A 24,040-nucleotide genomic window follows, 5' to 3' on the forward strand; every position below is an offset into this window, starting at 1 on the left:
TTCCACATCAAGAAAGAAATATTATATGCCCAATGGAAAAAAACTTATTTTACAGCGCACGTCTTTGTTACGACACTGCACAAAAAGTGTCTAGCTGCACATTAGAATAAACCATGAAGTGTTACGTTGAAGAAGGAGATTCTGTTTTCTTGGTATGGCTTCAGGATATCATATCAACCATTTAGATGCAGCTGAAGAAGAGACTGCAAAGGCACTCAGAACACTGATAAGCAGCAAAAAGCCAGAGGTTGGCTGTTTCCCAGCAGCATTCTATATAAAAGAAAAAAAAAATGCTTGACCTCCTTTGTAGAAAAAGATTCTTAGACAGACTAGCACAGTTCGTTACAAAGAAAGCAAAAAGCAGATTCAGTGAAGTTCATGATAAAAATAAATACACTATGCAATTACCTATACATATGTTGGAGAGTATTCACTTGTGTTCACACAAATGCTGTGTCAGGGGTTGATCTCTCATAGTGGAGGAATGTATGTGACTACTCAAAGAGGAAGAGGAAGAAGAAGAAGAGTTGGTTTCTTATATGCCACTTTTCTCTACCTGAAGGAGTCTCAAAGTGGCTTACAATCACCTTCCCTTTCCTCTCCCCTCAACACCCTGTGGGGTGGGTTAGGCTGAGAGAGCACTGATATCACTGCCGGTCAGAACAGCTTTATCAGGGCCATGGTGAGTCCAAGTTCACCCAGTTGGCTGCATGTGGGGGAGCGCGGAATCAAACCCAGCTCGCCAGATTAGAAGTCAGAGCTCCTAACCACTACACCAAACTCAAGAATTGCCACGTTGTATTACATCAATGTCCATTTAGGACAGCATACTTTTCTGCAAATTGGCCAGACAGGTACCCCAGCACTCAATCAGGGAATGAAACTTTCCCAGCCCAACTAATGGCTAGAGTCAAGTGGCTAGCCAGTCTATGGAAGTATGCATACACACGAAAACTCACACTGTGAATAAATCTTTGTTGGTCTTAAAGGTGCCATTGGATTCAAATGTTGTTGTAACAAATGGTCATACATTTAAGCAGGGACTCAAAACCTCTGTATCTATATTTGGCTACAAATGGCATGTGATGGATGGAGGGCTTTGGCCTTTCCACCAGAAATAGTGAGGGCTCACTTGCCCTCTTCTTCTGGTGCTATGGGCCTGTTCAAGGCCACATGAAGCCAGAGGAAGAGACAACATGCCTAAGGCAGTTACTAGGGGCAAAAATGCTGCAGCAGAGACACCTAAAACTTCTCCCTCCCCCGTGCCCCATTTGCAGCCAAATGGAGAGCATTTTAAAGGTCTGTCCCTACATGAACATGTAACCATGCCTCCTAGTTTTTATGGGCAGATTGAGCAGAAAGGTTGGGAAAAAAGGGGGGGAGATTGCTTTGGGAACTTACTTTGATCTGAGACTGGCCGCTTTGGTAACCCTGTTAAAATACCAGAGAGAAATTATTTCTAGAAATGTAAAATGAGAAAGTTGTAAGAACAGCCTACATTTAGTATTGATCTAAACTTGGTGTTAAATTCAGTCCACAGTTTAACAGCTTCTTCCCTCAGGGCTGTACATTGCTATAAATCAGGCTTTTGAGTTAACGCCTCTGTTGCTTAGCAAGTTGGTGCCCTGGGCTTTATTCAGCATACAGGATGACTGCTCATCCTTAGCATGGCCTTCCCACATCACTGCACACATCTGTCCTCTTTGGGCAGAGCTGTAGTTTACACAAGCATCATTGCTGGTGAAGATTCAGAGAGGGAGACTGGCACGGAAGAGTTGGGGCCATTTAACACTTTCCCTTCATAATGTTTTGCTGATAAAGATCTCCACCCTCAAGCTACTTCTGCTCTCCCTAAGGGAGGCGGGTACAAGAAATGGTACTATGGCATGCATTAGTACAATATGTTCGCACCTGCCTTAGCCACTCCTGGTTATTACATGTTTATTCATTTATATATTATATATATATGTCCCATTGACTTCAGTGGCACTTACTCCCAAATAACATTAACATAGAATATTAACAACATAGTTCAATCCTATTTATGTTAAATTAATATTACATGGGCTACTTTGAGCCAAGTTATATTTTGTTGTGATTTTTGCACCAGAAAACTGCTGCTGGGTAGGGTGCCATTTAGACCTGGTTTGGACTCTCCTTTTTTGATTTAGAAGTAGTTCCCCATAGCTGCTGGGCAGCTGTGGGGAACACATGAAAACACATGAAAAATGGTAACGTATAGTTTGGCTCTTTGTTAAACAGAACATATTTTGAAGCAAGTACCCATAGGATTGCCATCTTACAATATAATCTAAAACATGTTTACTTGGAAATAAGCTTTGCAGATATAAAAAGTTCACTAACTCCCAGGAAAGGGTGTCCAAGCTCCAATTTCCATTATAGTTTAAGAACCAATGGGAAAAAGCTGCTTACTCTGTAATGACCGCCTCCTGATGAACCCTATAAAAATGATGAACCCCCATTATTTCTATATCAAAAACCACCTGGTAATAATTCATTGTACAGGGGGAAAGTTCATCTACTCATTTTATTTCTAAGCCATATTACTTGGGCAAAATGGCCACTGATTTCAGTGGACTTTACCTCCAAATGAGTTGGTATTTATTGCTATGGTCCAAAGCATTATAGTATCTTTTTAACTTAAAGTAAAAACAAAACTATCACTTCCTTGAAGCCATCCTTAAGAATGGCTCAAACTGGAAATGCAAATTAATTCAGCCTATTGTTTTGAGATCTGTTCAAGTAAACCTTCCCAAATCTATTTGTTTTCTGAAGGACTCCCCATAGTATTTGCCATGGAACCTATGTAAGGATTAGAGAGTATATTAAACCATGCTTAGTTATGCACACCCTTAGTTTTCACAGGGTGCTGGCCAGGACTGTTGAGTTTCACTGTCTCATTTGAAACACAGCCGACACTACTCTGTGGAAGATATTGGTAGACAAACTGCCCACCATCATTGATCTATGCAGTGATGAACTGTCAAAAAGCTACTGAATAATCTAAGTTCCCTGGAATACTATTTAAAACACACTGACTCTATGTAGCATTGCATGATAAACTACTCATTGCCACGGTACAATCCCATGTCTATCTACTTGAAAGTCCCAGTGAGCTCCATAGAACTATCTCCCAAGTAATTGTGCATAGACTATCTGGGGTATAATCTACAACCCATTGCACAGAAGAAAAATAATGTTTAAAAGGCCAGCAGCCAAAGATGCCCCTCCCACATTATACAGGTATGTTCCATGTTTATTTTAAAATCTAAGCAAGATTTGGGGGGAGTAGGATGGAGAAGCATTTGTTGGTTAATGATGAGATGACTGGGTTAGTATAAATTTGATTTATAAGCAGAACCATGAGCCATGGCCTAACAAATTAACACAACAGTTCTGAAATAAAAATTCATTTTTGTTAGTTAATGCAGGAACTGTCTTAGAGGAGGTGTTGGGGGTGGATCCTACCCCTATCTTACTAAGACACCAAGCAAAGTTTATCTCTTTATTAAAATGTTTATACCCAAACTTTCCTTTTGGCTCAAGTTTGGAACTTCCTCTGATCAAAGAAGTCTTTCTTCAAGTTGTGGCCCTTCCTTTGGAAAAAATACTAAAGGTAGAGGCAGATTGTTTTGGAAGTGAAGGACACCGTGATGTCTTTTAGCCATAGACTCCAGCGGGGGTTACCAGAGAGTCAGAAAGACAGATAGGCCAGGACACAGAAGATCCTTGCTATCTTTGTTATATAGAGTGATACTTTCAGAGAAATTCCTTCCTTCCTGCTTCTTCCTCCTCCCTCTCTTTCTCACAGCCACATTCTCCATGTTGGAGGAAGGCTATTTGGAAGATGGCTGGATTCACCCCAGACCCTCCTAGTGAGAGATAATAGGAAATGCCTCTTCTAAGTTGACATATTTCATCCATAAGTTTTATAAGTACTTATGTTACAAACATGCTGCCCTATTTACTGGGGACAAACTTTAAATGGATCATAACATTTTAAATTAATCAACTAAATACTGCAATGCTAACAAATACATTTGATAAACAGTCCTTACATGTCCCGCATATTGGCTGCCACCGTATCGTCCACTACCATACTGGCTACTTCCATAATGAGATCCCTATAGAACCAAAAAGAAATTGGGAAAAGAAAACATTTAGTGTGAATTTACTGTAAATTTCTGTAAAAATTCAATGAATATTATAAGACCATTCCTTACTTGTCGACCACCATATGTGTTACCACCATATTGGCTGTAACCCTGCAAAAAAGAAGAAATCTCTGAGATTTTCTTCTATCCAGATAAAACTCATTGAATATTAAGAGGCGTTTGATCATATGTAGACACTGCTGAGAAATATTTCTACGTTACTCATCACTGTATCCACTGTTCTTGTCTTCATCATATTGGTAGCCTTGTCCACAGTTAGGAGTACTTTGTTCACAATTATGTTTGCTACTCCCTAGCTGAGCAACGGACTACTGCTTTATTGTGAGTCCAATTCTCTGGTCAGAAAATTGAATTTTATTCTAAGATGTACATTTTGTAGATACAATTTTCTTTTCCTCCATAATGGCTGCCTTGTTCACCACCATATTGACTACCGCCACCATAGGTGCGTTCTTGTCCACCACCATAGGAGCTTCCTTGTTCACCTCCATATTGGCTGCTGCCACCATAGGAGGTGCCTCTTCCCCCACCATATTGGTTTTTGTCACCATATTGTTTTTTTTTTCCACCACCATATTGGCTACTTGCTGACTCCTGTGAAAAAAGCAAGCCTTTTTTATGCATGCTCATGCTTTTTATCCATAGACTATTCATGCCTTAATCTATCAATACTATTGAAGATCATTTCTTACTTGTCTGCCACCATACTGGCCGCCTTGTCCGCCATAAGATCCCTGTTAAGAAAGAAAGTATTTCTTATAAACATATCTGGTATGTCCCTCTGACAAGGAGATCCAACATTCAATAGACCTATTAGGCCTGTGTAATTACTCAACTCACTGTTGGGCATGGGTTGGGTCAATCCTCGGGGGTTGTGATGGGGGATGGGGGGATTTAAGAAAATACTTTCTGAGAATAATTTTTGCTCTCGTTCATTGCTGGATGACCCATTTGCACCAGGTATAGAGCAGCAACAGGCTGGTAAAGGTATAATATCTTTGGAATGATGGGTAAGGAATGAGGGAAAGGGTTTGTAATGGGAGATGTGTGAGATGTGTTCATGCTCACCCTAGACTCTCATACATCCTAAGAAATATGTATAGAGAAATTCCTATTTACTGTCACTTCAGCCTTGAAGCAGTGCTGCAACAAGTCAATCATGAAGGGGGAGTTGCATTTTTCATGAGTTTCCTATCTCTGGTAGATGTTCAGTACAAACATCTCCAAGTTTTGATTGTATATACCTTGTACTGAGTAGCAAGAATATGGTAGGGATCTTACTGGTATACTGTCTGTCTAGCTTGCCTGTAGGTTCCATTGCTAATCTGCCAGAGTGCCCTTTGGATCTGCTATTGAGGACACAATATTCATGCTGAGACTGCCTTCTTGGGCAAGCTCAGGAATTTCTGGTTTCAATGGATTATCGCAGGTTGCTCTGTGTCATACGTATGGAAAAGGGCATATAGTTTTCAGTATTGTGCAATTTTCTGATGATCTGGATGTGCAGACTGAGTTGAAACCCATGTAATGATTAGAATACAAGAGTGGTACCAAACTTTCCTATTAAGGGGTAGGGGAAAAGTTAAACTCCTAGAGGATTTGGAGAATCCCAACAGTGATCCCATAGAGGTCCTTGTAAGGGCCTGGAATGTGTGCTTGAGACATGGTGTTTTCCCCTCTATTTCCTTCCCCCTGGTTGACACATGAACTAGGATACTGTTAGTGGAAGACTCATGCCAAATCCAGCAAAGAATGCATACAGCGTATTTGAAAGCCCGTGAGCTTAGGGCAAACAAGGCATTTGTCACTGCTACCATTGCATTAAGTAGTGTTAGATATTTTAGAATGCCAGAAAAGGCAATGTCTGGGGTACAATGAAGAAGATCTGGTTTTTATACCCCGCTTTTCACTACCCAAAGGAGTCTCAAAGTAGCTTACAATCGACTTCCCTTCCTCTCCCCATGAGATGCACTCTATGAGGTAAGTGGGGCTTGGAGAGCTCTATGTCTAGGCCAAGGTCACCCACTTGGCTGCATGTGGAGGAATGAAAAATCAAATATGGTGCTCCAGATTACAGGGTGCCACTCTCAACTACTATACTATATTGATGGGGGCAGCAAGAAGACAATTAGATAGCTCTTTCCCCTGTTAAGTATCATTCCTCGTCTATCACCAGATTACTACTCTTAGGGCAATTACCCTTTTTTAGAAGTGCCACACTGAGGTTTACTCTCTCTCAGCTAGTTAGGAACTGGTCTCTGTCTCCTCTTTCTTTTCAAGCATATTAGTTACTAAATAAGCATTTATCTGATCTTTATTCAGATTCTGCACCATTGTTGTGGTAATTACTCCGCTAACATGCAGAGCAACAAATACTATATTATCAATAAGGGCTGAAATTAAAAGTAATTTGTTGCAGTTACACTGTGATTAAAAAGAGTGAAATCTATGTAAGTACATATTTCACTTATGTTCAAGGACCTGTGATGTTTAATTGGTGTCTCTTATTCACTGGACTAGAACTGAACTGAAAATTTTTAGTTGATTGGCTAGTTTGATCAAAATTGTTATTTATTTTATTGGGGTTTTTATGTATTGGGGTTTTATCTTGTTAGCCGCCATGAGCCCTTGTGGGAGTGGCGGAATATAAATGTAATTAATAAAATAAATAAATAAATAACCGTAAGACCATAAAACAAAATTGAGTCAAACCCTGAGTATAGATGTCATCCATTTTTTCTAGAGAGTGGCAGTATGAGGAAATATAGTAAACATGTTGCATATAATGGGAAAAGATTTCTTAACTTTCCTTTGCAATGATAGGACAGGAAATGGGAACTTTTCAAAACACTCCATGTTTCACATGGATATGTGGATATCATTTTTGTGTAGGAAATTACCTTTACAATAGACTTATGCCATCTTGTACACTGAGTGTTCATTCATTGTATAAACATAGAATAGAGCTGGGAAGGATTACTTGACAGAAGTTCTTTTACATGGGCTAGAATAGACCCTTTTGTACACATCATGCAACATAGTTCACATATGGGGCATATGGAGTTACCTAATAGTGGTCATATTTATAAAGGAACTTTATCATATCTCAGACTGTCAGCATTTCAGTGATACTATCTATAGTGAGGAAGGAGTCACTAAGGTTGCAGAGGTAGGATTTACTTATAAATCAACATGTTTAGGATTGGGCTGTAAATATTTGAGTACTATATATTAATTGCTGGTTATTGTTCACAAGTAGCTTGTCAGCAATAAAAAAGTGGAAAAGAAAGTAAAGAAGCAAAGACTTTTAAACCTAGGATGGAACAGGATCCAAAGTCACCTCTTTCTGATTCTTTTGAAGAAAAAAAACACACTGTGGCTACACATTGTACAACTAGACACAGAATCTCAAGAGCTGGAATGAGGTCTGTGGTATATATAGTATACATCATACACTGTGGTCTATTTCTTGCTCAAAAGAACAATATTTTGATAACCTGTCTCCCATTTTTCTCTATTCTGTTACTTTCTGCCGACACTATGTTACAAAGTTTTAGCAAATAATAATCCACTTTGCCCCAGCCTATGGATTGGACTTTATTTTAAGGCACTTCTGTTTACACTGGAACACTATAGCATCAAACAGTTTATCCTAATATACCAGCTCTGCCAAATCCCATGAAACATAACTTCAGTTTCAGTGACCGTTATTTTTAAACTTCAGCCTGGTAGAACTAATCTAGCCTCAAGCATAACCTACTTGAGACTGCAAAGAATTGTGAGTGTCCAAAGCAATAGAATTTGCTGCACCTTGGATTCAGAGAACACCTGCCTTAAAAACAAAAAGTCCATTCTCGAGAACAAATGTATCATGTTCCAGTTCACTTGGTTTCCAAAATAAGATAGCCAGGAATAAGTACTTACAGAAACCCCACCTGGGCAGTAACAGCCAGTCTGTCAAGAAAACAGAAAATCCATCATCTATTTCATTATAAAAAGGACACCTGTCATCATACTGGAATGCCATTTTAATGCCATTTCTTTTCTAAAAACAATGTTCTTTTATGGGTCCAGTATTACAATGCAGCATTCTTTTGCATCTAAAAACTGTTGATCTTTCATGGTAGATTTTCCCAGCTATGATCCATTGTTATCTTCACACTGAGGGATCTAACATGGCAGACATTCACTATCCTTTATCTTTTGACTAAGTGACAGTGAGGATTAACATAGCGGGTCACTAATGCTAGCTCTCCCCCTTCAAGGATCGCTGCCTTGTTGTGGCAAGGGAGCTTGCGTAGTTCAGTGAAGCTATGAGCTAAACCGTGCAGGGCCACCCAAGACGGACAGGTCATAGCTGAGAGCTCTGACAAAAGGTGATCCACTGGAGAAGGAAATGGCAAACCACTCCAGTATCTTTGCCATGAAAACTCTATGGACAGTTCCAAAAGGCAAAACGTTATGACGCTGGAAGATAAGCCCCTCAGGTCGGAAGGTGTCCAATATGCTACTGGGGATGAGCAGATGGCTAGTACGAGTAGCGCCAGAATGAATGAAGCGACTGGGCCAAAGCCGAAAGGTCGCTCAGTTGTGGAAGTAACTGGTGGCGAAAAGACAGTCCGATGCTGTAAAGATTTTTATTCCATAGGAGCCTGGAACGTCAGATCCATGAATCAAGGCAAGCTGGACGTGGTTAAACAAGAAATGACAAGACTGAACATCGACATTTTAGGAATCAGTGAACTAAAATGGACAGTAATGGGTGAATTTAATTCAGATGACCGTCAGGTATACTACTGTGGACAAGAATCTCGCAGAAGAAATGGAGTAGCATTCATAATCAATAAGAGAGTAGGAAAAGCAGTCTTGGGATACAATCCCCAAAATGACAGAATGATCTCAGTTCGAATCCAAGGCAAACCATTCAACATCACAGTGATCCAGGTCTATGCCCCAACCACTGCTGCTGAAGAGGATGAAGTTGATCAGTTCTATTAAGCCCTACAACACCTTCTAGAAGCAACGCCAAAAAATGATGTGCTTATCATCATGGGGGATTGGAATGCTAAAGTAGGAAGCCAAAAGATAACCGGGATAACAGGCAAGTTTGGCCTTGGCGTACAAAATGAAGCAGGGCACAGGCTGGTAGAATTTTGTCAAGAGAAAACAATGGTCATAGCAAACACTCTTTTCCAACAACCCAAGAGACAACTCTACACATGGACATCACCAGACGGTCAACACAGAAATCAGATTGACTATGTGCTCTGCAGCCAAAGATGGAAAAGTTCTAGCCAGTCAATAAAAACAAGACCAGGAGCTGATTGTGGTTCAGATCATGAGCTTCTTGTTGCAAAATTTAGGCTTAAATTGAAGAAAGTAGGGAAAAGCTCTAGGCCACTCAGGTATGAACTAAATCATATCCCCAACGAATACACAGTACAGGTGACAAATAGATTTAAGGAATTAGATCTGATAGACAGAGTGCCTGAAGAACTATGGACGGAGGTTCGCGACATTGTACAAGAGGTAGCAACTAAAACCATCCCAAAGAAAAAGAAATGCAAGAAATCAAAATGGCTGTCTGAGGAAGCTTTACAAATAGCTAAGGAGAGAAGGGAAGTGAAAGGCAAGGGAGAAAGAAAGATACACCCAATTGAATGCAGAATTCCAGAGAAAAGCTAGAAGAGATAAGAATGCCTTCTTAAATGAACAGTGCAAACAAATAGAAGAAAACAATAGAATGGGGAGGACCAGAGATCTTTTCAAGAAAATTGGAGATATGAAGAGAACGTTTCATGCAAAGATGGGTATGATAAGGGACCAAAATGGTAGGGACCTCACAGAAGCAGAAGAGATTAAACAAAGGTGGCAAAATTATACAGAAGAACTATACAAGAGCGAGCTTAACATCCCTGATGACCACAATGGGGTAGTTACTGACCTGGAGCCAGACATCCTGGAATGTGAAGTCAAATGGGCCTTAGGAAGTCTGAGCAACAATAAAGCTAGTGGTGGTGACAGCATTCCAGTTGAACTATTCAAAATCTTAAAGGACGATGCAGTAAAAGTGCTACACTCAATATGCCAGCAAATTTGGAAAACTCAGCAATGGCCACAGGATTGGAAAAGGTCAGTTTACATTCCAATCCCAAAGAAGGGCAATGCCAAAGAATGTTCAAACTACCGCACCATTGCACTCATTTCTCATGCTAGCAAAGTTATGCTCAAAATCCTACAAGCTAGGCTCCAGCAATATGTAGACCGAGAACTTCCAGAAGTACAGGCAGGATTTCGAAGAGACAGAGGAACTAGAGATCAAATTGCCAACATACGCTGGATCATGGAGAAAGCTAGGGAGTTCCAGAAGAACATCTACTTCTGCTTCATTGACTATGCTAAAGCCTTTGATTGTGTGGAGCACAACAAATTGTGGCAAGTTCTTAAAGAGATGGGAATACCAGAGCATCTTATTTTTCTCTTGAGAAATTTATATGCAGGTCAAGAAGCAACAGTGAGAACTGAACATGGAATCACGGATTGGTTCAAAATTGAGAAAGGAGTTCGGCAATGCTGTATACTGTCGCCTTGCCTATTTAACTTGTATGCGGAGCACATCATGAGAAAGGCGGGATTAGAGGAGTCACAAATTGGGATCAAGATTGCAGGGAGAAATATCAACAACCTCAGATATGCAGATGATACCACTCTAATGGCAGAAAGTGAAGAGGAACTAAAGAGCCTGTTGATGCGGGTGAAGGAGAAGACTGCAAAAGTTGGCTTGAAACTCAACTTCAAGAAAACAAAGATCATGGCATCCGGCCCTCTCAATTCCTGGCAAATAGATGGGGAAGAAATGGAGATAGTGACAGATTTTATTTTCCTCGGCTCCAAGATCACTGCAGATGGGGACTGCAGCAAAGAAATTAAAAGACGCTTGCTCCTAGGGAGGAAAGCTATGGCAAATCTAGACAGCATCCTAAAAAGCAGAGACATCACCCTGCCAACAAAAGTGCGTTTAGTCAAGGCTATGGTATTCCCAGTTGCAATGTATGGCTGCGAAAGTTGGACCATAAGGAAGGCCGAGCGTCAAAGAATTGAGGCTTTTGAACTCTGGTGCTGGAGAAGACTCTTGCGAGTCCCTTGGACTGCAAGGCGAACAAACCGGTCAGTCCTAGAGGAGATCAGCCCTGACTGCTCTTTAGAAGGCCAGATCCTGAAGATGAAACTCAAATACTTTGGCCACCCCATGAGAAGGAAGGACTCCCTGGAGAAGAGCCTAATGCTGGGAGCGATCGAGGGTAAAAGAAGAAGGGGATGACAGAGAATGAGGTGGATGGATGGAGTCACTGAAGCAGTAGGTGCAAACTTAAATGGACTCCGGGGAATGGTAGAGGACAGGAAGGCCTGGAGGATCATTGTCCATGGGGTCCGGATGGGTCGGACACGACTTCGCACATAACAACAACAAATGCTAGCTCTAGAAGAAATTTTTCTGATAACCACAGGAAGAAACTCTATCCTAAAATTCTCAGTCTTCATATATACTGAATACTTTTCATGGGAGTTGTGTAGCACTGAATTCACAGGGCTGGATTAGAGATCTGTCAATGGAAGGAGTAGGTGGCGGTGGCTGTTTGTGACATCCCCCTTCCCCCAATAGTCCCTTTGTCCCTGGGAAAGCTGATTTCCAAGGTCACAGCATCTTTGCAGGCTGACAGCCACATGACTGGGGGCTGCAGTGAGTGGGGATAGGGGTGAAATTGTTCATCCTCCCCCTTCTGTCAATTGAGTTATGCTTGTGGAAGAAAGGGTAATTTCCCTTCGCCCATTCACTATAGCACCCCAACCTTACTGTATTTTAGTCCATACAAGTGACTCTGGGAATCAACTTTCTTGGCATTTGGATGAGATTTCTGGAGGAAGGAGAATATAGCAAATATCTTTCTTCTTGAAGACAGATCTGTAGGATACAAACCATAGTGGGGGTGGGGGTGGGGGCGGGGGCAACCTTCTAAGCCCTTGAAAAAGGATTGTTTGCTGATAGTAATGTGTATCTCAGATATAAATGGGAAAAATCAATTTGCATTTTCCTGTTCTTTCCTTTTGTTGTCCATTGCCTCCCCCCCCCCACTTTGTTTTAATCTTCAGGCAGTCTTTTGGTGTTAGTGATCACATCTATGATAGAGATGATCAATAGTTCTTTTACACTTTTCTTTTTTCAGTAGCCTCTCATTTTGCTTTGTTGTTACTGTGTCATTTGTTCACTTGTTGCTATTTTAAAAGACTGATTTAAAAAATAATCTTTTTTTCTCCCTGGATCCTCCTTCCCTTGTTCCATCTCTTTCTTCGTCTACTGCTGATTTTACTTTTTTTTTTTTGAGACTTGGAACGTTGGAGTTACTTTATGGTATCCCCATCTCTATTTCTTTTCAATTTATTTATTCATTTCTATGTATTTAATTAATAGTCCACCTTTCTTACTTGGTCTCGAGTTAGATTACAAGTGAAGGCCAAATATAATCAAACAGGACGGGACAGCCAGTAAATGATGCAATAGAGTTTGGATTCTGGAAATATGAAAACAAGCAGAAATCTGAAGTAGAGCTTAGGTCCTGTAGTTTCAGTGGCTTTGCCTAAATCCTTTCTCTCTCTTGATTCTACTCAAACTTTGATTTCTTCTTTTGGTCTATTTTTTTATGATCAGAATGCTCTTCTACGGGTCTTTCCATTCTTCCCCATTGTAATGCTTGCTTCCTTCTTCCATTCTTCCATTCATCTTGTAATTTGTAAATATCATCCGTTTTATAATTTGTCATATGCAGATTGCTTCTGTATTGCATATTCATGTTTGTTTTCTTATTGCTTCTTATTTATGAAATTCCTTGCCAGCTGATTAATTTATTCTCTCCCCTTATTTATAAACCATCTAAAAGCTCAGCTGTTTAAGCTAACCTATAACTAAACTTCTATGATTTTAATTTGGCACTGGTTTTTTGTACATTTTTCAAATATTTTGTACTGTTTTTGTTGCAAGCCTATTTGGGCAGAACCCATTTATTTACATGTTATTGACACTATTTTTAAGTGTAGAATATATATATTTATTAATATAATTCTAAAATGTGTACATGCACACTTGCTATATGTCTACATATTTCTTTATTATTTGAAACAATAACATCCTGCCTTTCCCTCTAATGGACTCAAGGCAACCCATCACAACAGAACAAAACACAATATAATAAACAGAGTAAAAATGATCCTCCTGAGTCCCAACAACATAATTCAAATCCCATTAAAAACCTTGGCAACCAATGCTGTCTTTCATCTCTTTCTAAGTGCCTGAAGAGTGTAACCACTTCACTTGTGCTAATAGCAAAATCCTGTGAAATATATAATGCATACTTACAAGCTAGCACTGTAAGAAGGTCCTTACCTGTCCTCCAGACGGTCTGCCTCCAGAAGATGATGAACCCTATTATTTACCAAACAAATAGGTTTTCATATTTTAAATAACTACAAGGGCACTCACAAACAGTACCCATCAATTACAATAGCACTGCTATGATGAGAGAATGTTCACTGGACCCCTCTGTTGACTGCCTCAATGGAGTGATAAATGCTGTGATAAAAAGTGAAGCTGAAGATTATTTATGGATGCCTGTGAGCATCCTGAATGCCTCCACTGTTAACATATGCTCTTATGAAATGAGGATTTAGCTTCCCTTCCTCACATGCTCCATTTTTGTTAAAAAATAAACTCCCTCGCCACCACTTTCTCATGTATGTAGCTGCATTCTGGTAGAGAAAAGTGGTAAATAAGAACCAACTCTTCTTCTTCAGTGGTTGTCCATTAGAAAAAGGGTGAGGAAGCAATGTGGATATGCAGTTAAGCAAAACACCTTAACATTTCTGAAAGGAAAATAATTTCACAAAGCCCTTCAGTTTCTAAACTGCTCCAAATATGGGTGGGAGGAAAGCAATATGCATTATAAGAGTCAGGCTCATGAGATTTGCAAGGGGTGGGGAATCCCAGATCCTCCCATCACTGAGGCTGGCAAGGCTCCTGGCCCTACATATGGATATACATATCCATGGACATAAATGTGGCTAAGAGTATATAATACTGTCCAATAAGCAACTGCAACAATTACACCAAAAGGTTCGCACAATCTCTACAAAAATACTAGTGTTATGTATGTGGACAGAATGGTGTTAATACGAACCACCATGCAAATGAAGGCTTGTAAAAGGACCAGTCAAAGACACTAGACACAGGACTCTATGAAACAATCCTAGGGCTACGTTCAGGACCAATCGGAGCTTTTGGTGGGCCCACTGACATATTTAGGTCTGTGTTTTCCCCTTGTTCTTGTTCAGTATTTGGTTGGTGTTCAGATTCAATAAAAGAGATGTGTTTTCAAAGAACTTGTAGTCTGTGTCCACCGTACCTGCAGACTTATTAACTAGTCTTACATCTGGAAACTGTATTTGGTGTTTCATGGTTATAGCTTGAAGCAGCGTGTACTGAAAAAACAGCTCAAACAAAGACAATGGATGCTGCTGCAGGTTTTTAGAGCTGCTACCTTTTTCAAAATTTCTGAAAAGCAATAGTATGTATGTAGCCCAAGTATCTGAAATGCTACCATACAAAAGTAGCTTATATATGTAAGGGTTACTATTGTTTGAGCATAGAATTTCTGGAAGATTCTGCTTCCATCTTTAAACCGCTCCTGTGGAGCGGATTAAATAAAAGAGTAAGGGCTGCCTGGGAGGAGTTAGGGTGGGCCCTGTCCGGGATAAAAACTCGGAGGGCATTTTATCTCGCCATAAAATGGGCTTTAATTCTAGTTAATGATATAAAATAGTTAAAAATTGAGAACTGATTTACAAAGTTTGCGCATCTACTACATCAACTTTTCCCCATCCTTCTTGTCCACTCATGACATTTTTCTCTTCCTCAGTAGTATCATGGTTATCCATGATCTCCTTCCACTGATTATAAAAGGCTGGGATAGTCATGGCAGACATCTGAGATATCAAAGAGTTGTTGTTTCCATCCAATGGCATGCCATTCATTGCCAGACTCTCTCACCTGTGTTTCCCTGCTTTACAAGGCAATAGAAATGCTGCTCAAAACAGTCAGCTAGATGTTATTAAAAAGGCATGATCCTTGTGCCAGGGGAGGGGTGGGGCGCAGGAAGATGCTGGGCAGCCTTAATGGCAGCTCTTATCTGTGCTGTAATTTATGACACCACCCGACCTTTGGGTTGTTGGCTGTGAGTCCTTGGGGGTGGGGGCTGGGGATCTCCCAGAATCAATACTGATCTCCAGATTACATAGATTGCTGTTCCTTATTTATTTATTTGCATATGTGTTCCACTTGTCCTGGAGAAAATGGATGCTTTTGGAAGATAGACTGTATGAATGATTATAGCCTACTTAACTGAAGAAAGAGCAACTTTTCGATGTGGGGACCAATTTAATTGGTGATGGAAGAGGGCTCCCAGGTACCTGAATGTTTTAACTTGCTCAGAATTTGCAGCATTAATTAGGTATGGCACTAATGTGTTCCTAATTAATAGATCTTCTCTAAAGAATGGATCCTGGATTTCATTGAGATCATGTTGCCTCTCTTCTTTCATCACCCTTGTCTTGATCAGATCTATAGCCTTGTCATAGCCCATGGCCAAAATCAGTTGGTGTGAGAGACCATAGTAGCACAGCTTTTTTGTGAGTGCCATTTGTCAGGGTGAGACAAAAGAGTCCATCAGAATTAAAGTTGCAAGACCCTGCTGCCAGGAAAGCAATTTTAACCAAAAGATAAAGGTAGAAATCCCATGCCTGGACTGAACATTTACCAATCCCACCTCAATCCTAACTCCTGCGTTTGAAACATAGTTTGATACCTGCAAAACTGACCTCAGAAATTTAGATTGGACCTTTTATTGCCAGTTATCCTGATTGATGCTCCATGTCAATTCAGCTAAAAGAGCTTTAGCTTTAAAGGTATTCATTGCAGCTGGTATACAGAGACCTTCTTTCAGCCAAAATAATTTTTTAATTGCACCCTCACTTTTCTGTGCACTTAAGGAGATGTTATTGATATGGGCAGGTCTTGCACAATTTGCCTGGAATATGACCCCACAGTATTTGTATTGTTGAACCTCTTCTAGCAGGCATCCGTTAAGTCTCCAAACATGGAGATCCGGTCTATTATTGAATACCATGATCTTGATCTTCTTATGATTGATTACCAGGCTGTTAGTTTAGCAGTACGGGTTTAGGGCCCTTAAGGGTCTTCTCAGACCTATTGGGGTTCTGACAAATAAGGCTATTATGGGGATAAATTAGTCTTATTCCAAGTAGTCTGAATATATCTGATTATGATTATGCACTTGGATTGTTACTATGCCATTAAAGTTTTTTGAAATTGAATTGACTCATAATCAACCTCCCTTCCCTAAACCTCTCCCTTTCAGACTCCACTCTCAGATCTCCAGGTTTTTCTGAACCCTGAGTTGGCAAGCTTCCTCTAGTCTGTCCAGTCTGTTAATGAGGACATCAAAGGTGCCATGGCTTCTTTGCCATGGATGTGACTCTTTTTGATGAACTGTGACTGGAGAACCTAGAAGGTGGTAAATTGCTCCTGTACTCTAGGTATAATATAAAATCTGGCAGCAAGGTCAATATTTTAAAAATTACCTGGACACCAGACTGGCTTCCTCCTGAGGATCCCTGCAAAAAAAAGAAAAAAAAGAAAAAAATTTAAAAAGTACACAAAAATTTATTTAGTTGCCAGTTTTCCCTATCTATTTGAAAAAAAGTCCTTTTTTCCATTTCTTACCTGTCCACTAGTCTGATTGCTTCCAGAGGAAGATGAGTTCTGTGAAAGATTGGGAATAATTTATTTCTATTGGTTTGATTGAGAAACCTTTCTGGGGTATGTGGTATATGTATGCAGAAGGAGGTTTCTGTGCACACTTTACTGAGCCAGTTGAAGACTTATATATTCAAAATGATGGTGCAAATTTAGATCTTTCCCTCCTCCAGCGGTTGGGACTGCTCTTATAATGCACTAGCCGGTCAACTGGAAATCACACCTATCATCTCTTTGTTAGGAAGCACTGAGAGACAGGATTGAATTCCCTTCACTCCCTACTTCAACTGAGGTGACTGCTATGTATGCATAGTTACATTACATTTTTACATATTTGCATATTTAAATCAGTCTGTGACAAGTTTAACAGTGAGCGTCTTCTTTGTGCAAGAAAGGAGTTATCTCAAGGAAAACTGAACACCTAGGAAAGAGTATCCTTTCCTCAAAGGCTTAAGAAAATCATAGTGATAATGGTTGTATTGATAACAAATATTCTGATATAAGGCAAATATTCTCAGAATTGTGCATCTCATGTCCTAAATGGTTTCTGTTCATGACAATGGTCAAAGGAACAGCAATTGGACTGGATATCTATAAGGTCTTGTGGTTTTTAAAAATAATTACAGTAATTAGGTGGACATGACAGTTTCTGATGGCTACATGAACACAGGACTGATTAATTGGAAATTTATTCCAGACTTTTGGAAACATTTTGAAGGGCATAATATTAGCTTGCCATATTACAAGCTTTATATAACAATTCCTAGATGACCCTGAGGTGTTCCTTTGGCTGGTTCCAATATATCCAGCCTTAAAACTGATGCCAGGCTGGATAGACAATGCTATGTCTTGCTCCAGGTTTTCTTCCTGATTCAAATTGTTTAAAAGAGATTAAAAGAGATTACAGTGGAGTTTCCTATCTGTCCAATACAGCTGTCCAAAACCTAGAGTGTGTTATGTGCAGTCAAATCACTTCCAACTTATGGTGACCCTATGAACTAAAGACCTCCCAAATGGCCTATCATTACCAGCCTTGTTCAGGTCTTGCAAACTTAGGTCAATGGGTTCCTTTGTTTTGGATGTTACATTACATTGAACTACCAATTGTTTCATATTTATGTATCTATGGAACCTTAGTTCTGGAAGATCTTTTGCATTTAATTTTGTTCTGTCATATTTAAATATAGCCTATGAGCAAACTTTTTGCTGAGATTTTGAAGACACAGCTCCTTCCACAGTGGAAGAGAAATTAATTTTACTTCTCACACACTGTGATTAGCTTGTCTTTACTACAGTAGTACACTGTGCTTTGGTGGTCAAGAAAATATGGGCTAGAGCTGTATTTGAACGTTTAAATATCTTATTTAGCCACGTTGCTTTTGGAAAGGTTGCTTTCATGTGTTTTAAACTTGGTCTATTGTTCATCATTACTTTATCATTTTATGTTTCTTTTCATATGCATTTTAATAGTGATGGGGCTTGTATTTGTCATATTTATAAATCAATTCCTATTGTAAGATTTCCCCCCATTTTTGAAAAAGAATGATATTCCGATTATGAGTAACCATATGTGGTTATGTTTTAAACTTGTAGTGGGGGACAGGGACCAGAGTTCCACTAAAGAAATACATTTACTGGACATTATATTACATACTAGGGGCAAAGCCTTTTGCATTCAGGAATACAACAGGCACTAGATTGGGGGAGGCTGAGGTGGAAGAACTCTGAGAATGGCCTCTCCGTCCCCCCAGGGGACATCGAAAGGCTGGAGGCCCCCGGGAAGGGAACTCACCGGCAGGAGCAACTCTCATACAGCAGGGATTTGCAGCCTCCAAGTCTCAGAAGGAAGTGGAAGGAAGAGGGAGGCGGTCAGAGGTGGGGGATGGAAGGTGATTGGCTGGCCGCTAGAGAGACAGGCAAGCTGGTTGGAGGAGGAGGCACTCATGGGTGGGACAGCTGCCCTGAGTGGGTGTTAAGAGCTGAATGGCAATTAAGCCATAAGACCAGCTCCTCCTCCAAGCCTTTACCAGAAATATTAAGTGGAACAGATATGAGTCTTTACCTTTCCAAAGGAACTGCTACTACCATAGGATCCACCCTGTGTAGAAAAGACAAAAGAAATTATACTTAGGAAAAAGGATTCTCTTAATCTTGCTTCCACAAAAATCTTTTCTTCCGAAATAGAGTGTTTTTTTAGTATGTTGTCCTCTAATCATCCTCTCTATGTTTTTCTCTGCCTTACATTCATTTTTCCCCAGACAAGAATTGCTGTTGTCTTTTTAAAAATTATTATTATTACTTGGATTTTTTGCCCAGAGCAGGCTTGTGGCGGGTTACAAAGACCTGAGAATGTGTTTGCAAGAACACAATCCTCCAAGTGCATTTAGATGCTGTCCTGCCATGCTGTTTTCCTTAATCAGTCCAGTTATTTTCAACCAGGGTTACTACTACCACTACTACTACTAACAGGGTTACACCAGAGCCCAGGTCAGATATTCAAGCAAGATAGGTCTGTGTCCAGTGCCACAGAGTCTACCCTCTAAAGCAGACATTTTCTCAAGAGAAACTGATGGTAATCTAGAGATGAGCTATAATTCCAGGCAATTCCCAGGTCCCACCTGGCATCCCTAGTCAAGAGCTACTACACCTAGATACAGTGCAAGGACTGTGCAAGGCCTTCACAGGGATTCCTTTCTTCCCAGGTTTCCCCTTGCCCTGGCAGCCACTTCCAAACCTGGAAAATATATTCTCAGGTCTTGCTAGGATTGCCAATCCTAGGACTGTTCTCATACACACTGTAAACATGACTTTGGGGGGCAGGGCATGGAGGTGTGGCCAGCTGGCATCACTTCTGGGGTTACTTGAATCCTGAAGAATATTTCAAGAGTTACTCAATGGACATAAGGTTGAGAAAGGCTATATCAGCCTCTTGAGACTACCAGTCTCCCTTCAATGCCAGCAGAAGTCTTTTTGGGGTTTTGTTTTGATTTCAAAAATCTGTAATTACTGTTGTGCTATAAAGCAATGACTGTTGAATGTTCCATTGTACTGACCAACTAATTCCTCTGAATTTCCAACTTTCATTTAAGAGAAAACCAGACGTAGCTCTTTTCATTACATATCTGAGGGGGAAATTACAAACAGCGGTTTGTTTTTCTATTGGCCCAGATTGACAGGAAAGAAATGGAAAGTGAAAGCTGCAAGACAACAGATGTGAGGCAGGAATCCATTTCTACGCTTATCCTGGGGATGTTCCATTGCCACTGTGAACGCATTTGCAGTAGCAATAAAAGCAGCATGAAGAATCATTATCATGCGATGTAACCTCATATCCACTGGAACAAAACAATGTATTAGGACTTTTTACCTGTCCGTATGATTCACTGGAGCCACCATATGATCCACCTGGTTGACCCTGTGCAGAAAAGAGTCATTACTCAAAAAAGAAACTTTGGAGTGGAGGAGAAGGTTCCAGTTTTAAAAAAAGTAGATTCCATTTTATTGAAATGATACAATAAATTAAGGGTTTTTACCTGCCCATAGGATCCACCACTGCCACTCTGCCCACCCTGTACAGAAAAGAGAGATCACTACCAAAAAGGTAATATACTGGAGAGGGGGAGGTTTCAGTTAAAAAAACATATTCACTTTCACTGAAATAGTATATATTAAGAGTTTTTACCTGCCCATATGATCCACTGCCATATGATCCACTCTGTACAGAAAAGAGACATTGATACAGGTAGGAGATCGATCTTCATATGGGGAAAGGGTTCCAGTAAAAAACATGCATTCACGTTCATTTCATATAATGTAATATACAAACTATGACTGTTTACCTGTTCAGGTTAGGTGATGCCCCCATTTGATTCAGTTTGTCCACACTTGATGGAAAGGACTTATTTTAACCCCTTCCCCCCCAAAAAACACCAACTACTGTATTTGTGAGGGAGGAAGGGTAGCAATTATAAACACGCATTTCACTTTAATTGAGAAAAATGCAATATATAGTTACCTGTCCATATTGGTTGCTGCCACCATATGAGCCACTTTGTGCACCCTGTATGGAAACAAATTATTGTTTTATTATTTAAAATATTAGTTAGCTACCTTTGTCTTTGTGAAGCTCAAGGCAACTTACAATATATGAAAAACACAATTATAAAATCTCACTAAAATCACAGTTTAAAAACTCTGATAACAGAAGCCAAATCAATCAAAATACAGTCCTAGATAAAACCAGCTGCTTCTTGAAGATCAACAGAAGGTCAGGCTCACCTCCCTGAGGAGACTGTTCCATTATTGAGGGGCTAACATGGAAAAGGCCCTGTCCTACACACACTGTACTTGGGAAGAGAAAATGGTTTCAATTAAAAATGCATCTTCAGGTTGGAAAATGCATTCCTTTACTGAAAACTGTACAATTACCTGTCCATATTGGGAATTGCCTCCATATGACCCACTTGGTCTACCCTGTACCAAAAAAAAGAAAAGAAAAAAAAAGCTGATTTCAAAATGATTCTTGGTGGGTGGGAAGAGTAAAATTTCAACTTAATTGTTACTGGAAAAATGCAAAAATGTATATTACCTGTCCATATTGGGAACTGCCTCCATATGACCCACCCTATATAGAAGATAATTTTTTATTTTTAAAAAGATGCTATAATTGGGAGGAAGGAATGGTCACAAATAAAAAAGCATTTTCAGGTTTATTTGGGAGATCATATAGTTACCTGTCCATATTGGGTGGTGCTACCATATGTCCCACTCTGGTCACCCTATAGAGAAAAAAGCTGAAATTTCAAAATAGATTCTTGGGAGAAGGGGGGGGGGGAGGAAGTAAATATTCAAGTTCATTGTCACTGGAAAGAAAGCAATAAAATATATTACCTGTCCGTATTGGGAACTGCCTCCATATGACGCACCCTGGATAGACGAGAATTTTTATTTCAGTAAAGGTGCTACACTTGGGAAGCTGAAATGGTTGCAATTAAAAATGCATTTCTAGGTTACACGTAGAGAATATAATTACCTGTCCATATTGGGTGTTGCCACCATATGCCCCACTCTGCCCACCCTGCAGAGGAAAAAAATGATTATTTCAACCAAGATTCTTTGGAGGAGGGAGGGAATTCAAGTTCACTGCTGTTGGAAAGAATGCAATAAAATATAGTACCTGTCCATACTGGGAACTGCTTCCATATGGTGAACCCTGGATGGAAGTATTTTTTTAAGTGTAGTGTATTGGGAAGTTATAACTCAAAATGCACATTCACTGTTGTTAGAAACAATACAATAAAATGAATTACCTGTCCATACTGACTACCACTGCCATATGTTCCACTTGGTCTACCCTGTAAAGGAAACCATTATTTAATTATTGTTACTAGAATACCGTACGAGCATAATATATCTACAATCACTCCATTTGTTTCAGAAACTTTTTGTTTTATATATTTCTTAGTCTCAAAACTCTCTAATAATATAGTAGGTGGCCCTACACTAATCAATAAGACAGCAAAATGAGGCAACCCACACATAAGCGGGAACTTTGTGTGTATCTGGGGGAACTTAAATTAAGTCCCTAATGGTTTAAAAGACACAAACATACAGGCCAAATGATTCTGCTAGTCAATTTAAAAAGTAACGAATATATGAAAATACATGTATTTATTTCACAATAGATTAAAAACAAATATTGGCCATTACAATAGACTCAGTTAGCACTGATAATCTGTAATGATATTCCGAAGTGACAAAAGTGACCAATATTGACTCTAACCAGGTATGTTTTGGCCCAATTGGCTTCTTCTGTGGTCAAACTAATATTATTGCAGCAATTGGCTTCTTCTGTGATCAAACTAATATCCTTCCTTGCATAATAATTTAACATGTATATGTCATAAACTGACCAAGAGGAAGTTATTCAGATTATTATAGGAAAAGAATATTTGAAATAAACTTCATTCTAAATGTTAGGTACATTTATTCCTATGGTCATAATTCCATCAGTTTTTGTGCACTTTTCTCATTTGGTCAGAAAAGTTTCAAAAGCCAATAGTGGTACCTGGGGTAAGTGCCAAATAACATTGCATTTATCCTTTCACTTCAAAAAGGGGCAGATGCCTACTAAAACAGGGAGACCAAGTATTGCAAATAGATGCTGTCATGGATTCTGCCATGGGTTCCCAATCTATTGGGTGAGTCATCAAACAGACAGCCCCTGACTTGATTTTGGTGCCCCACTAAGACCCTTGATGTTTCAGTGCTTTTGCTCTTTTCAATTTAAATATTCCAAGGGTGGCAGATTCATTAAAACCAGACAAAGTATTTCCTCCAGAATGAATTAATGTTCTGCAGAGAACCATTTAAATGTTAAAAGTTGCAAACATGCTACAGTGTCCAACTGGTCCTTTATGCTGCATATTCCTATACTTCCTAAGCAATAGATTTCACTTTACACATTTTAAGGCAATTTAACCTTCGCCTCTTCAGGTATTCTCTTCTTAGAGTGTTCCAACTATCATTTAGCTACCTTGTCCAGGCCAATAAGCTTCATTACCTCTAATCAGCCCCCCCCCCTTTTAATTGGCATTTATTCCGTGCTCTGACCTGTCCTCATTCTACACAGCACAGCAAAATCCAGCTGCAAAAACACATTGAACATGCATTCACTTTTACTGGAAAATACGAAGTATTAAGAATTTTCACCTGTCCATATGATCCACTGCTGCCAGCATATGGTCTGTCCTGTACAAAAAGAAACATCTTCAGAAAAGGTATTGTACCAAGGAGGGGAAATGTTTCTGATTAAACAAGGGTCCAATTGAAAACACATTCACTTTCATTGGAGTAATACAATATATTTAAAAGTTTTCACCTGTCCATATGAAGCACCAGCATATGGTCCACCCTGTACAAAAAGAGGTTTTTTTTTTTAAAGTACTGTACTAGAGAGTGG

General features: G+C 39.7%; 2 protein-coding genes across 2 annotated transcripts; both read right to left on the reverse strand.

The window, feature by feature from the left end:
* Positions 1-149: 149 nt before the first annotated feature.
* LOC143835382 (uncharacterized) lies at positions 150-20,478 on the reverse strand. Its single transcript, XM_077332898.1, has 12 exons — positions 20,447-20,478; positions 19,142-19,177; positions 17,047-17,085; positions 16,905-16,937; positions 13,636-13,674; positions 8,121-8,150; positions 4,889-4,930; positions 4,245-4,286; positions 4,080-4,145; positions 2,434-2,460; positions 1,402-1,431; positions 150-270 (listed from the first exon to the last, which is right to left on the reverse strand). The coding sequence occupies exons 1-12, from the start codon at positions 20,473-20,475 to the stop codon at positions 216-218; spliced, it is 468 nt and encodes a 155-aa protein (XP_077189013.1). The 5' UTR covers positions 20,476-20,478; the 3' UTR covers positions 150-215.
* Positions 20,479-21,503: 1,025 nt separating this feature from the next.
* LOC143836660 (uncharacterized) lies at positions 21,504-23,993 on the reverse strand. The gene is made up of 9 exons (XM_077336208.1): positions 23,960-23,993; positions 23,791-23,829; positions 22,389-22,433; positions 22,256-22,291; positions 22,112-22,156; positions 21,970-22,005; positions 21,813-21,857; positions 21,668-21,703; positions 21,504-21,552 (listed from the first exon to the last, which is right to left on the reverse strand). The coding sequence occupies exons 1-9, from the start codon at positions 23,980-23,982 to the stop codon at positions 21,504-21,506; spliced, it is 354 nt and encodes a 117-aa protein (XP_077192323.1). The 5' UTR covers positions 23,983-23,993.
* Positions 23,994-24,040: the final 47 nt, after the last annotated feature.

This window comes from Paroedura picta, chromosome 4, assembly GCF_049243985.1.
Source record: "Paroedura picta isolate Pp20150507F chromosome 4, Ppicta_v3.0, whole genome shotgun sequence".
NCBI lineage: Eukaryota > Metazoa > Chordata > Lepidosauria > Squamata > Gekkonidae > Paroedura > Paroedura picta.